Consider the following 15525-nt stretch of genomic DNA (forward strand, 5'->3'; position numbering starts at 1 on the left):
GCTGAAGGCGCAGGGACACCACCGGGCGCCGCCGCGGAGCCAGCAGAGCCGGGAGCGCGTCCGCGTCCACGCAGCCGCCGGCCGCCCAGGGCTCCCGCACGCCAGGACGTGGGAGGTGTTCGCGAGACATGCGACCGGCCCGGAACCTCCTCAGCCTCCTCTTCCTCATCCTGATGGGCACTGAACTCACTCAAGTACGTGCATCCAACGCCATTTTCCTCCCTGCCTGCGAGGCGCCCGGCCGGCCCCGGGGAGCCCGGCAAAGTCGGGGAGCAGCTACCGCGCGGCCCGGCACCCCTACCCGGGCGCCCAGCCACCACGGGGTTGGGGAGAGGGCCAGAGTGCCAGCCGCACCTGGGGTGGAGGAAGGGGTGAAGGCTGACCCGAGAGAGCTGCCGTGCCCCCCAGGACCCTCAGCCCTGAACCCTCCCTCCTGGACTCCCTGGCCGACCACTCCCTGCTGAGAAGTTCAAAGAGCAGCATTGGGGGGCGGGGGTCGTCATTTGGCTGCTACTGTCACCTGGGAGGAAGACAGAGCAGGATGTCCAAGCCCCTGGCATTTTCAGAGGTGGATCTGACCTAACTCGCACCCCCTGCATCCCTCTTCTGGAGCATCCTGCATTGGCTATAATGCTGCCCTTGGGGCTCCCTGGGCTGGCGGTGGGAATGGTGCCGCGGAGACCAGACCGGGGAGGGCAGGCGGCGTGTCTGGGGCTGGGGTGCATTGTGGGCTCCATGTGGAGGGTTGGGGGGCCGTTGTGGCCACATGCGCGGCATGAAGTGTGAGTGGCAGGCGTGTGTGGGGACCGCTGGGCATTTTAAGTGGGCTCCCCATCCCTGAACAATGTGCCGTTAGAGAGCCTGTCTCCGGCTGGTATTCTCCATTTTAAAAATGCCATTTCGGAGCTGGCACGTCTGGGAGAAGAAGGGCTGTCTGGGAGCGCCGGACTGGAGGTGTTGCTTTGGCACCAGGGTGCTGGGAAGAGGCTGCCAGCTTCGGGAGCCAGGCTGCTCAGAGTGACATTAAAATGTCCTTTGGATGGTGTCACTGTGCCACGGTCTGTGCTGAGAGAGGCTGCAAGTCCAGGAAGTGGATGGGCTGCCAACGCCTTGGCCCCAAGAGCCAGCTGCCCCGACCCTCCTTCCCTCTCTCCCTCCGTGCCTCCCTCTCAGAATAAAAGAGGAAACAAAGGAGAGACGAGAGGGTGAGAGGTAGATCACAGGAGAGAAGGCTCTGGAATAAGCTTCCCTCGTTTTGCCTTGAAGCCCTTGCCGGCTCCCTGGCTCTGCCGGGAAGTGCAGCCTCCGCCCCAGCATCGGAAGGGTCTGTTGTCCCACCTTGGAGACCCTGCTGGTGCCATGCAGACAATCAGCCAGGCCCCCGGGAGCGGTTCTGCGTGGTCTCTGGGAGTGAAGTTTCCTTGGCTGCAGGGAAGGCCTGGCCAAGGGGCACACTCGTGCTCTGTGAATGGACACTGGATGTATGCATGTGCACACACACACTCACACACACTCTTCCACAAGCACGCACCCCACAGACGTGGAGCCAGGCAGCGTGTGCCTTACTTAGACATCTCGGGAAAGAGATGGCTGGTCTGGGTGGCCCTGGAAGTGGCTGCCCTTGGGCCCTCCAAGCCCTGCTGGCCTCCTCACCTGCAGGCTCCCTGAGCCGTTCCCCGCTCTCTTCCAGAGGTTCACTTCTCAGTCTTTTTAAAGATCCCCTGGTCTTGGAAGAAACTTTTGGTTCAGCTTCAGTTGGAAGCTTTGTCTCGGTGGTGAGAGCCCTCGCCTGTCCACGCTGGCGGCACCAACCATCTGAATGTGGCCCGCCCCTGCCCACGCGGCTGCAGCCACACCATCCCGTTCAGGACCCTGGTCAGCTCCCCGAGCCCAAGCCCTCCAGGGGCCAGGAAGGCAAACGAAGTTGTTTTCTTTGGAAGGCTCCTCTTTCTGAAGCCTGAGCTGTGGCATCTCTCAGGGGAATGCCTTCCTCAACACGGCCGGGAGGCAGGCCCCGCCCTCCCCGCGCCTGCCTCTGAGGCTGTGCTTTCAGAATCTTCCATTGGGAGCCCAGTATCCCTAATTGTGGTGGGATTTTGGAGCAAAGGCTCACCTAGAGAAAATCTCTCCAACCAGGTCAAATCTGTGAAGGGGTCAGAGAGTAGCTGGCTCAGCCACCAGCTCCAGGGATCCCGGCTACCCCGGTCCTGCCCAGGTGGGCTTCCTCGGGGTCAGGTCAGGTGCCTCTCACCTTTATCAGTGACCTCTAAGGCAGGGACTGGGATTGGGAATGGGTGTGGGTACAGGGCTGGGCTGCTCTGAATAATCTGAGAGCTCCTTGGGGACACCCCTACCTAAGAACCTCGCTTTCTAGATCCCGAAGTAATTCGATCCTAGGAAGCCACATTGCATGGCGTCAGGAGAAAGGCTGCCTACATGGGTGATGAGTAAAATACCTCTGGGCTTCAGGAAAAGGAGAGCTGAGCAGCGGTGACTGAGCTGTGTCTGTCTCCCCTCCACCCTTTCCCTCTTCCACTTTAGGTAAATTGCTCCCACAGCGGCACCCTCAGTCTTAGGGCCCTTCCAAGGGACGTGGACACAAGGTTCCAGGGCCACCATGTTTATGCATTAGGACCCGTCCAAATGGGAACAAGTCAGACACGTATGGGTTTTACCTGCACTTCACAGGCGCTGCTCGAAGGATTCAGGCAGACGGGCGGGGGCAGGGGGGACTGTAGAGCACATGGCCGGGCCACCTGTTCTCCCGACAGCGTGCTTATGATGAGCCACTCAGTCAAATGCCAACTAGTGATGGATGGCCTACGACGCGCCAGGTTTGTGGCCCAGATGAACTCTGTCCTCAGATGGAAAGCTGCTTGACTGGGTCTTGTTCTGTGATTTTCAATGAAAGGCTGGTGTTTCAAGCTCCTTGAGAAGTGTCCTCGGAGCTTCCCAGCAGAATGCAGGAGAGGAGTTGACCTCTCATCTTGGGGGGGGGGGGTGGGCAGTGCTGGGGCTGCCTGAGCCCCGCCCACCCCAGCCCAGCTCGCCTTCCCTTGAGAGACGCACGTCATCCCCCGTGTGTGATGGCATGAAAGGGGTGGGCGGCTCTGTGACCATGACCTTGGACCCGGCTGCCTTTCCCCTTCCCCGTCCCACCAGCCACTGTCTGGTTGCCTTGAGAAAGGCTCTGAGCTTCAGCCTGGACGTCTACCATTTTAAAACAAGGGGGATGAAGCTAGCTGGTGCTCGAAGATGGCTCCTCCCTCCAAACCCGCACTCTGGTCCTGCCCTCCCTTCCTACCACATGCAGCTCTCAGATGCCAGCTGGTCGGGCTTGACTCAGTCAAAGCTGGGCTAGCGATGCTGAGTACAGCTGTCTGTCATCCGGGCCATGTGCTTAGTGGGGAGACCTAAGGCTCTGCCGTATCCATTTGTTTAAGAGGCATGAGGGCTCTGGGGTCAAGAGTGGAGGGAGCTGAGAACGCTTTGGAGAAGGGGTGCCATGTGTGCGGGGTCCAAGGTTGCACCTGGGTGAGCCGGGGCAGGAAGATGGGAAGGAACAGGTGGGCAGAAGCGGGCTGCACACAGACGCCGCAGCATGGAGAAGGGCCCAGAACCTTGGCTCTTGTATCTGGAGTTCGACAAAGGAGGGTTGAGGGATTTGCTTTATCTCAGGAGTGAAGTGGATCTCGTCTGACTAGTCCCCAAGCCAGAAGTGGTCTTTCTTAATGACATGACGACCCCGACCCCTTGGGGTAGGGCGGGGTTCCAGCTGTGAATGAGCACAGGGCACCCTTGAGCGCCAGCTGTTACCGGGGCTGTCGTGTGCCCTCAGGCTTTACGGGCTGACTGCTGTGGGCTCTTCTGGAGCTTGGTTAGCTGTGTGCAGGTGTCAGCACCTGAGAAGAGACGTGAGTGGACTCGGCGGCGGGCAGGTGGGGGTGGGTGGTGGGTGCTGTGTCTGGACAGGCAGGTGTCACAGAGGGGCTGGCGTGGAGTTAGCCCCTCAGAGCCCCGTCACTTCAAATCCGTTCTCTCCTTCTCAGATTCAGCCAGAGTGGAAGACCCCAACCCATTGCCCTGAACAAATTGAACAAGAATAAAACCGTCCATTCAGACGGAAGCATGAATTTTGTCACCTGCTTAAATCAAAACTTCGGCCCAATGATCCCACTGATGTCCTGTTCATGTGCCCCAGCCCCTCGTGTCCCCCAGATTTTAGGCCCACATGTGCCCTGGATGCTGGGGTGTTAGTGGTCCAGGGAGTTGGGGGGTTCAGGACCATGGGGGTCTTTTCCTAAACCGGTTAGTTCAGCATACATGGGATTGATCCCGTCTTTGCACTGAGGTTGGCCGCTGCCTCGGGGGCTGGCCAGAGACCATCTCCAGACACGCAAACAGCCCGCACGAGAGAGTTGCTCCCGTTTTCAGGGAGAAGGCTCTGTACCAGCAGGGGGGCGGGAGCTGTAAATCCTCAGCACCAGGCGGCTGCTTCATCTCCGGAAGCAATTTGCACCCTTGTCCCACTCACTTTAGCTCTCCGCACTAAAAAGAAAGGTAATTTTCTGCCCTGGGTTGTATGTATTACTAAAGTTATCAGGCCCTGTAATCAATATTTAACATCCCATGTAAAGTAATCCAAAGCTAATTACTGGCTAAACTGAATTAGACACACGCCAGCTGTGACCCGTGCTGCTGGGGACAGGAGCCGCTTTTCGGCTCGAGAGGTGCCCTGTAGATGCTCTCCCCCGCCAGAAGCAGCAGCCGTGAGGTCATTCCCATGGCTCAGGTAAGGGGGGAGAAAATGGAACAGGAAAATCCACATCTCTTCATTTTTTCAGATCATTACATATCAGAAACTGGTCAGGAGCTAAAGCACTAGGGAGAAAACCAGTCACGAGGGTTAATATTTTTGGAGTGTCATCAAGTGTCAAACACCCCCCACACACACACACCAGGAGCTTAATCTGGGTCGGGTAGAAGCCGCCCCAGTGACCCTGTGTTATTGTCCTCGCTCTCGAAATGAGGAAGCCGAGGCTCAAGGGGCAGAGTGGGGCGCGGGTGGTCAGTAACCTGCCCAGTGGCCCAGCAGGTAGGTGACAGACCCCAGATGCAGCTCCACGGTCTGTCTGACACCCGAGTTCATGTTAAGATGGAGAGGGAAGAATCAAAAGGAGAGAAATGGCTCAACGCCACTGAGAACCAGTAAGAAAGGGGGCACCTGGTGCCTTCACGGCAGCTCATATGGCCTTTGGAAGAGGGTTTGAGAGCCGTGTCTCTAACTGTGTGGCCCGTTGCCCGGCCTGCTCTGAACTCGGAGCTTGGCTTTTCGAAGGGGAAGAGCCTGGGGGTGGGGTGGGGTGGGTGTCAGACCCCTTGGGGGTGGTCTGCTTCCTGCCACTGAGGCTGGGTGAACCGGACAAGCCCCTTCACCCCAGGAGGTGGAGGGCGCCTTCGAGGGTGCACTGGGTGTCCCGCCTCGGTTCTCTCCGGCCTAAAGGTTCATGCAGGGAGCCCCGCACCCCTCAAATCTCCCAGCATCTGCTTGACGACTGAGATCCAGGAATTAAGAAAAAGGCCACAGACCTTCTTAGCTGATGTAACCTCTAAATCTCCAAATCGCCCCACACGCCTGTGCTCCTGGTTACGCTGTTTGTTCCATTTGGCGTAATTTATAATTATGGGGCAGCCGCCGCGAAGAAGGCTCCTCCTTGCTCAAAGGGTCTCCCCTTCTGCACCCAGGAAAGTCACTCCCACTTGCTTCAAGTGATGCTTTGGGGGTCTGAGGGTCAAAAAGAACAGAGGTGTATTCATAAATATTATCAATAACTTTACTCATCACCCCAGGATGCTGCTTGTAAATCTGACAGCATAGCAGGACTCAAAGGAGGGCTCTCAGGATTGTAAACACTTCTGCTCTCCGATGGGTGGGTGCCTGTGCCCCACCCAGGCAGTCCAGCCCCCAAATCTTGTCATGGTGACTCTGCACAGGTGGAATCAGTGGTGCGTGGCCTCTGGAGAGAGGGCATTGGTTGAGTCACCCCATAAGCAACTCGAGGGATTGCTCCAGAGTCAACACCACCCATTGGTAGAGGGGCTGAGGTTTCTGAGGCCACGCCTGGGGTCCACACGCAGAGGGTCCTCGCTGGTCTGAGATGCTGGTGATGTGTTGAGGGCGGAGTGTGTGCTCCGGGGAGTGGCCACGTGTGGAAGCCTCTAGAATCCGGCAGCACCAAGTCCTCTGCTCTGAGCAAGTGTTACATTCTGGGGTGTTTCCTAACCCTAACCCAGCTGGACCCCAGAGCTGACTCTTAGATGTTTTTATAATGACACCACCTTCTAATTCATGTCAGGATCGATTACTTACTCAGTAGAAACCAGACCGTCCTCCACTAGTTATGATGAGTTCCCTTACCCAGAAAATAGGGAATGGTCATGTTTGTGGGGCCCCAGGAGCCATGCGTTGAGCCCAGAGGGCCAGGTGCCCGCTGAACTCTCCTGTCCCTGTTGTGCCTCTCCCGAACTGGACCCCATTTCTGTTGGGGCAACTAAGACAAGGTGGGGCTGTGGCCTCCCTCCCATTGTCTGGATGTGACAGTCTGAGGCAACATTTATGAAAGGATCATGGAACTTTCTAGAGCCAGAGCAGAGGGTGTGGGAGGAGGCCAGCCTGGGCCTCGGGCAGTCAGCTGGTGGGTGGGAGGGGCGAAAACAGTGCATCTATTCAATTCTCTATAGAGAACTGACAGGTAGTGAGATGATGACTAGGATTTAAAGGCATGGGGGTGGGGGTGTGAGTCAGCTTTTCCTCCCATCCCTCTCAATGCTTTGACCTCCTGGGGTCAGCTTAGTGCCCAGGGAGCTGTAGGAATTCCAAGGTGCAGCCCACATTTGGCAAGCCCAGTGTGAGTAACCCAGATCTTTTCAAAAGACTGCTTCTCAGCCATGCCTCAGGGGGTGCCATAAACCCTTTTAGGCTCCCTATCAGGACTGCAAGCTCAGGAGAAATATGATAAGGGGGTTTCAGATCTCCAGGCCGGCCCTAATTGCCTGTCCCCTGGAGAGTCTGGGAGAGATCCCGGGCCAGGGGAGCTGAAGGCATTCCTCAACCCTTGGGTGGTCTAGACTCCAGCAGGTCTTTGGAGCAGGACTTGGCTTCATCGGTGTAAATGACCTGGATTTCATTTCCTCCCCTGAACAACCCAGCCAGGTTGGCACTCTTCTAATTTAGAGTACCCATTGTAAATCCCACGGGACATGACTGCCATGAAATCAGATCAAAAGTTCTTCAAGATCAGAAGAGGTTTTTTTGAATTCTCTGTATCTGCTCGATTGGAGCTCACCTTCCTAGAACATAGCTCTGGGTGTTGGGAGCTGTTTTCACGTCCAGGAATACCTCTTCCGCATTTGTATGTCTGTATCAACAGCATCTCTTGTGTGTGGTCTTTAGCCAAAAGCAGCTCTTTGGAGAGGTGGCAGAGGTGTCCAGGGGCATTGAATCCCAGCTCCGTCACAGGCTCTCGTACCAGTCGCTCAGCTGAGTGTCCCCTCTGAGCACCTCTGGTCTTCTGCAAAGCGGGGATGGCGAGCATGGGCAGCCCTACTGGCTGCCGTGTCTGCTCCTGCACTGACTCACTGAATCCTTACACATCCTGCTATTATTAAACCCGTTTTACAGATGGGGAAACCGAGGCACAGAAGGGCTAATTACCTCGGCCAGGGTCTCACAACCAGTAAGGGGCAGAACCAGGGCTCAAACCCAGGCTGTCCGGCCCCAGAGTCTGTACACGGAGTGTCCACTCCGAGATGCTTCTCTTGGCGATGCATGTGCTCGGTTGGTTGTAGGGAAGTTTTCGTTCATGCACCATGCCCGGAGTCTGATCTATCGCGTTGCTGTTGCTTCTGTCCTGGGGTTTACAGCAGGCTGTACCTCGTGTCGTGGTTTTGATCTGGGGTCTGCAGCACACTGCACCCCACATCTTGCACATAGTAGGTGATAAGTAAATACCTGCAGCTTCCGCGATGGGCGGCATGAGGTTTTGGAGATTGGATTGGGTTGGATTTGAAGTTGTTCCAACAAAATAAGTGGTCCATGTCCTTCTGCAGTGGGAAGCGGGTGTGAGTGATTTGGGTCGGCACAGCTTGCGGCCCTAAATCGGTGTTTAACGTTCACTGAAGGAGAAAGGCGGAGAGTGGGGGACTGCTGCCCCCCGCCCCCCAGACCCAGCGGGCGGGACTCAGAGCACCGCGGTCGCGGAGCAGAGCCTGCAGTACCCGCTGGAGCTGGGAGATGGCGCCCTTCCCCAGCTGGTGAAACTTGCTGCTTCCAACCCAGAGGCTGCCACAGATCCGTGCATTAACCAGGAAAACAAGCCAAAGGAGCCCCTTGAGGTCATGGGTCTCACACCAATGCTCAGGCCAGGACCATCCTGGCTGTAACTGAGTCCCCGCTACATAGGGGGACGGAGCAGAGAAAAGCTTAACGGGAGGCCTGGAGGAAATACCTTTCATCTCCCGTTAGAAGCCTCCTGCAAATTCTAAAGTGCTATTAAGACGTTTGACCCAGGCAGGCCTGCGCTTCCAAGGAGACTTACATGTGTCCTGACACCGATGCTGCCGAGGGCTGGGGACTTGTGCCAGTCTGCCCTGCCCCTCTGCCTGGGCATCAGACCCCCCCCCCCACCCGGAGAGCCAGTGAGGACACCCCCCGCCCCCCAGCCACAGACCCCAGGCCCCTGACCAGGGCTCCACCTGCACCACACTCACCACGGGTGGGGCCGCTTTAGCAACCCTGCTCGGAGGCCTGAGCCCCAAACCCACACCCAGCTTCTGCACCCCTGCTGCATGCCCACCTGGACCCAGGAGCCCACACTGGGCGGTGCCACATCTGCCAGCAAAGGCCTTAGGGCTCCTGGCTGTCCCGGGCTCCCAGAAGGGCCTTTCCCCTAGCCCCCCCCTCCAGCGCTGGGGCTGGAGACCCCCCACCAGGGGCTGCTTTCGGAGCCCGCCAGGAGTTCGCCCTCCTGGCTGGGTTTCAGGAGGCTCCCGGGCTGGAGGAAGCCTGGAGCCACCGCCAAGCAAGTCCCCAGCAGCGGGACGGAGGCCTTGGGCATGGGTGGGGTTGGTCTCAGGGGGGTGCCCGGGGCTCGCTGGCCGGCGACCTTGAGGGTGGAAGGGCAGCGGCCAGCCCATGCGCTAGGGACGCCGCCGTCTGCGCGGGCGGATTTTGACGACTTGGGAGGGGGTGGTCTGTCTTTCCTCCCGGGCCACCCCCTCCCTCCTCCATGGTGACGGGGCTCTGCAGGCCTCGCTGCCAGCAGCCAGGGGGCGGCGGGGAGCCGGAGTGGAGAGGAAAAATCCACCCATTTCCTGGGCAGATTGCGTCGGCCGCCGCCCGGACGTGTCCCCGCCTCCCGGCCGCGGCCCCCGCGCGCAGCCCGCGCGGCGCTCAGAGCCCGAGCCGGCGCCTCATCCCGGCGGCGGGCGGGTGGCAGAGGACGGTGGGCAGCGGCGGGGCGACCACTCTCCCGGGCGCCCGGGGCGGCGCGGCCATGGCAGGGGCTCGCGGGGCGGCGGCGGCGGCGGCGGCGGCTGCGGCGGGCGGGCGGCGGCGGGCCGAGGGGGCGCGGGGACACGGCCGGGCGCCCCTGCCCGCCGCGGAGCCCGCCGCCTGAAGGCTGCCCGGGGCGCGGAGCCGGCGCCGGCGCGGCGCGGGCGCAGGAGGCATTCCAGGCGCGATGTCGGTGCCGCTGCTCAAGATCGGGGTTGTGCTCAGCACCATGGCCATGATCACCAACTGGATGTCCCAGACGCTGCCCTCGCTGGTGGGCCTCAACACCACCAAGCTCTCGGCGGCCAGCGGCGGGACGCTCGACCGCAGCACCGGCGTAAGTGCGCCCGCCGCCCGCCCTGGCGGGGCCTCCTCGCCCGCTCCCTCCCGGTCCCCAGCCCCGGGCGGGAGGGCGCCGCGCGGGGGAGCCGGGCGCAGGGGCAAGGTCACGCGCGGGGGCCACCCTGCTCCCCACACCCCAGCCTCGGCCACTTCTCCGACCGCGGTCCCCTCTGTGTGGCGCTTCCTGCCTCTGCCCGGTCCCCTCGCGGGGCCGGGGAGCCTGCCCAGGGACTCAGAGGCTTGGAGTCCTCATTCAACGAATAAGTCCCTTGTTGATGAGGTTAGGAAACTGAAGCAGGGGTCTTGGGGACTTGTCCAAGGTCACTCAGCAAGTAAGGGGTGGAGACGCGGTGGACCCCAGTCTGGCTGGGTCCAGCCGGGGCTGGAAACTGAGCCCGCCCCACTTTGCAAAAGCCGGACTGGACCGGCCGGAGTGGGGCCCGGGCGGGCGGGCTAAGGAGCTCTTGCGCTCAAAGTCCCAAGGCGTCTTTCTCTCCCCATCCCCGTGCGGAGATCCACAAGGTCCCCGCCGGCGGAGGGTGCAGAAGGGCCGGGCGGGGCCCGGGGAGCCACAGCTGCGGGCTCGCCCCTCGCCTTCCGCGCCCTCCTCCCACCCTGCCGACCCAAAAGCTTCTCGATGCCTTGGGGGAGGGGGGGAGCGGCCAGGGCCGCCTCTGGACTGGACTGACTTAGGTGGTGGCGGGAGCGGAGGCTGAGCCGGAACCACTGGGGAACGGCCGCTGGCGGGGCCGGCGGAGGAAGGGGCGCGCCTCAGCCTTGCTCCCTCTAAGCCAAAAGGAGAGGTGAAGGACACGCGCTGCCTCTCGCGCTCCCTTTGGGCTGTCAAGGCCGCCGCGCTCGGGGAGGAGGTCTCTTGGTGACCCCTTCTAAGATCATCATGCGTTCACCTCACGTGCTCTTTCAAGAATTGCATGCAGCATTTTCTTGCTGATGACTTTGTACCTGCCTCTGGGTCCTGAGCTCCTGGGGTTGGAAATGAACGAAATGAAATGTATCTACTGTGGATTCCCTCCACCCAACTTCTCCCCATACCAACGCTAAAAATAGCAGGGAGGTGACTACCTGAGGCCACCGGGCAGGCTGCAGGGTCTGTACTCGTGTTTTCGGACAGTGGTGTCTGTCTGCCCCCATGTACATGGGCGGGACCACCTGAGCTGCAAGGTGACACCAGCCATGTCACCATGTCAGCAGCCATGTGCAGCTCTGGTTTCGTGACCGTCCTTGCGCACACCTCAGGATTGAGGTTGGGTGTGACCCCTGCCCAACATGTCACCAGCAACTTGGTGACATCTGCCCAGTGGCTAGTGGGTGGCAGCCTGTGCAGAGTTGAAGCCCAGCATCTTTGCGGGCAGCCTTCACCAGACTGCCAGCGGGAACACTGCTGGGGCTCGGGGTCGTCGCAGCTCTGGGCTAAGAGGCTGCTGGATCCCGGCTTGTACCACTGGTGCTGCTTCTCCAGTACCAGGGAGCAGCAGAGAGAGGCTGCGCCAGCCTCCCCTGCTCACCTTACGGGAGGAGATCTTATTTCTCAATTACGTGCCGTTGTGAGTCAACCAGCCACTTGCTTTCCTGCCTGGTTCCTCAACCAGCGTGCATCTCCGGTCACCCCTCCCTTCCACCTAACCTATCAGTTGGGTCAGATGCCAAAGCTCCAAACATCCCCTAAATTTAAAAATCCCTTGAATTAAGAAAAATGTTTTAAAGAGTCGTGCCTGTTTGACTCCCTTCCAGCCCTGGGGATCCTGATGGGAGACCGTCTGTGTTCCTCCCTGTTTGTACCTCCCCACGGTCGGCACATGTCTTTGGACCGCTTCTTTCTGCCCTTTCCCGGGGGGCTGGACGTGGACGGTCATCCTGGTGCGCTGCTTTCTGGTCTCACCTTCTCTCCCTCCCTCTCCCTCGCCCCACCTGCTCTCCAGGTGCTGCCCACCAACCCTGAGGAGAGCTGGCAGGTGTACAGCTCTGCCCAGGACAGTGAGGGCAGGTGTATCTGCACGGTGGTCGCCCCCCAGCAGACCATGTGTTCACGGGATGCCCGCACGAAACAGCTGAGGCAGCTACTGGAGAAGGTGAGTCTGTGCAGGGTGCGTGCGCGTGTGTGTGCATTTGTGTGCCCACGCCGGCAGCAAGGTCCGTCCCAGCTCCAAGACCTCATTCTTCCCTGGCATGGCCCACTGGGAATACTGGTGAATGAATGAAATGGAGGGAGGGAGGAACGGAGACTCCCCCAGGGCTGCCCAGGAGGAGGCGAAAGCTCCACTGGGAGCCACGTGGGCTTTAGCGAGGGAGCATTTGGGGTTCCTCCCCCACACTGCCATCTCCGGGTCACGCCCACAGCCTGTGGTCCAGAGGGCTTGGAGCTGTCGCCCAGCAGAACCTGGGAGAGCTCCCTTGGAGCCCGGAAGCAGGGCCGCTGGGTGGGATCTTTGCCCCGCTGCTGAGTGGTTGGACCCAGCGACAGCCAGGCCAGGTGTTCATGCCCGTGGCTGCCTTCCCGGTGCAAAAGCAGATTAAATCATCACCTTTGTAACCCAGCTGGGCACAACACTTGGGGTTTGAATCCGCTATTTCATTTGATCTTCACAAGAGCCAGGTGAAGGTGGTGAGATTTTCACCCCATTTTAAGAAGTGGAAATCTGGGTCCAGGCAGGTGGACTGACTCTCCCAAGACAAACAGCCAGTGAGCAGGGAGCCGGGTTGGCTCTCAACCCCGGGGCTGGCCTCCCACCTGGCCCGCGACCTCTGCCCCCCACGGAGGCTGGCACTCCCCATGGATCTTGGCAACCTGCCGCCTGGAACATTCCACTCAGGAACCCTGGGGTCTCAGGTAACCTGAGCTCCAGTTGTCCTGGGAGTCACTGAGGGGAGAAGGAGAAACGGCGGCCCTAGTGCTGCACTCACCGCCCTCCCCAGGGAGAGGGTGTGTTTTACATCAGGCCCCTTCACGCCCTGCGGGAGAGGGGTCACACCTCCCACACCACACACACATGCTCACGTACACACACGCACACAGACACACATCACACACAGCGCATATAACAACACACAAATACAGAGACCACACACATAAATACATATGCACAGTCACCACACACACCTCACACGTACACACACCACACACAACACATGTACATACACCACATGTAATTGAACACACAGATACACACAGAGACCGCACACATACATATGCACAGTCACCACACACACCTCACACGTACACACACCACACACAACACATGTACATACACCACATGTAACTGAACACACAGATACACACAGAGACCACACACACAAATATGTATACACAGTCACCACACACACCTCACATGTACACATACCACACACAACACATGTACATACACCACATGTAATTGAACACACAGATACACACAGAGACCGCACACATACATATGCACAGTCACCACACACACCTCACACGTACACACACCACACACAACACATGTACATACACCACATGTAACTGAACACACAGATACACACAGAGACCACACACACAAATATGTATACACAGTCACCACACACACCTCACATGTACACACACGTCACACAACACATGTACATACACCACATGTAATTGAACACACAGATACACACAGAGACCGCACACACATACATATGCACAGTCACCACACACAGCTCACACGTACACACACCACACACAACACATGTACATACACCACATGTAACTGAACACACAGATACACACAGAGACCACACACATATGCACAGTCACTACACACACCTCACACTTACACACACACCTTACACACCACACACGTTACACATAAACGCTCACGCAGACACACACACACACACTCTCAGTAAAGCCGAGACTTCTCCATCAGCCGAGGAGCGCTGGGGGGCCTGTTCCGGGAGGAGAGCCTTCATCCTGGGGGAAGGCCCGGCAGCTGGCGGAGTCTGTCTAGTTCGGTTCGAGCCCGGCTTGTGCACAGACCCTCAGACGGGTTCTGGCAAAGCAGGTCCCTTTCTTGAAGTCAGTGGGGAGGGTGGGGGGTCCCTGAGGCTGTCGCGGCCCTGCTGTGCGGAAGGGGCCTGGGCAGGAGGAGGGCTTGGAGGAGCTGCCGCCTGGCTCCCCTCTGAGGACCTGTGTGTTTTTGTGCTGCCATCTTTGGCCACCCCAGCAAATCACTTTAAAAGAATTAAAGAAAAATGTATGTAACAGATTCCACCAACATTCATTGACACCAGACTAGACCGAAGCCTAATGGGGCCTTTAATTATTCATTATTGTAGAGGAGGGAGGTGGAGCTCGGAGGGGCCTCGGGCAGCTGGGGGGTGGCCCCTCAAGCCCTTGGGAGGCCATGGTCAGTTCCAGACAGCTCTGTGAGCCCTTGGGAGCACAGGCCTTGGAGGCCTCCTTCCTGCCTGTGTACGCCACAGCGTTACTGCTTAAACATTTAAAGCCCGCTTTTACACCCTCGTGGGCACTGTGTTCCCACTTCTCGGGGCAGGAGCCATTTGTTGTATAGAGGGCCTGGCTGCTGCACGAGAAGGGCAGGGCTGTGCGTCCCTCACTCCTTCCCCAGCCTCCTCCTCCTCTCTCCTTCTCGGTGGGCACCATCTGAGCATCTGTTCTGTCTGTGGGCCTGTGGTCCCAGCTGTGCCTGGGTCTCCAGCCTGGCATCCTGTTCAAACCCACCCGAGGAGCTTCCAAAGGTGGAGCCTTCGGTCCCAAGCCCAGAGGTGCTGCTTTGAACTGGCCTGCGGTCATGAGAGGAACCTAGCACCAGTGTCTCATGAAAGCCAGGCCGTCACCCCACATTAGGGCTGAGGACCCATGGCAAAGGGCAGGCAGGGGCCTCAGGCTCTGTTCTCTTTGAAGAAGCTCATGGCCCAGAGCTTCAAAGTGTGGGCTCCGGAGTCAGTCCGGGCTTTGCATGGTGGCTGTCTGCTGTGTGACAGTAGCCAAGGCACTTAACTTCTCTGAGCCTTTGGTCTCCTTCTGTGTAAAATGAGACTTGAAATAGCGCCCACCTCCCAGAGTTTTATAAGGATCAGATGAGATCCATAACGTAGTGGGCTCAGCACAGTGCCTGGAACGTAGGAAACGTCCCAGAAGTATTAGCGATCAGTGGTCGCCTCCAGGCCAGCTGTGTCTGCTGCGTGCGCAGGTTGCTGCCGCCCCTCCCCGCTTGGCACCTGCAGCCACCTTGGGCGGGGTGGGGGACTGTGCCTTTGGTAGCTGTGTGACCTTGAACTCCTCAGTTGGCTTCTCGGGGACACATCCTACGGGTAAGGGAATGGACGCGCTCAGAGGCGGGGCCTCTAGACGGAGAGCTCAGAGAATATGCAGGAGTGTGATGGTCGCCTGGGGCTTGATGATCTGCTTTCTGATCAGCCGGAGAGGGAGGTGCTCATCCAGCCTATAGTCCACAGGAGGGACGTATTAAAGCGACTGAGTGACTTAGCATCTTTAAAATGTTTTCTAAATTTAAATTTTAATTTAAAACCTCTTGAATTTGTTAAAAGCATCCTTCTCTGGCAGCTGAACAGCCCAGAGGGCTGTGTGTGGCCCCAGCAGAAGAACCAGGCTGAAGCCAGCGAGGGTCCCGCAGCTTCTGCTCAGC

At 58.8% G+C, this 15525-nt stretch overlaps 1 protein-coding gene across 1 annotated transcript in view; it reads left to right on the plus strand.

The window, feature by feature from the left end:
• Positions 1 to 9740: 9740 nt before the first annotated feature.
• OLFM1 (olfactomedin 1) overlaps positions 9741 to 15525 on the plus strand; it is a gene marked incomplete at both ends in the record, with an annotated part of 22816 nt that continues 17031 nt past the window's right edge. Inside the window, 2 exons of the mRNA XM_079706659.1 lie at positions 9741 to 9890; positions 11836 to 11985. Coding sequence (XP_079562785.1) covers positions 9741 to 9890; positions 11836 to 11985 — 300 coding nt within the window. The remainder of the gene's footprint in view (positions 9891 to 11835; positions 11986 to 15525) is intronic.

This window comes from Hyperoodon ampullatus (assembly GCF_949752795.1).
Source record: "Hyperoodon ampullatus genome assembly, chromosome: 6".
Taxonomy (NCBI): domain Eukaryota; kingdom Metazoa; phylum Chordata; class Mammalia; order Artiodactyla; family Ziphiidae; genus Hyperoodon; species Hyperoodon ampullatus.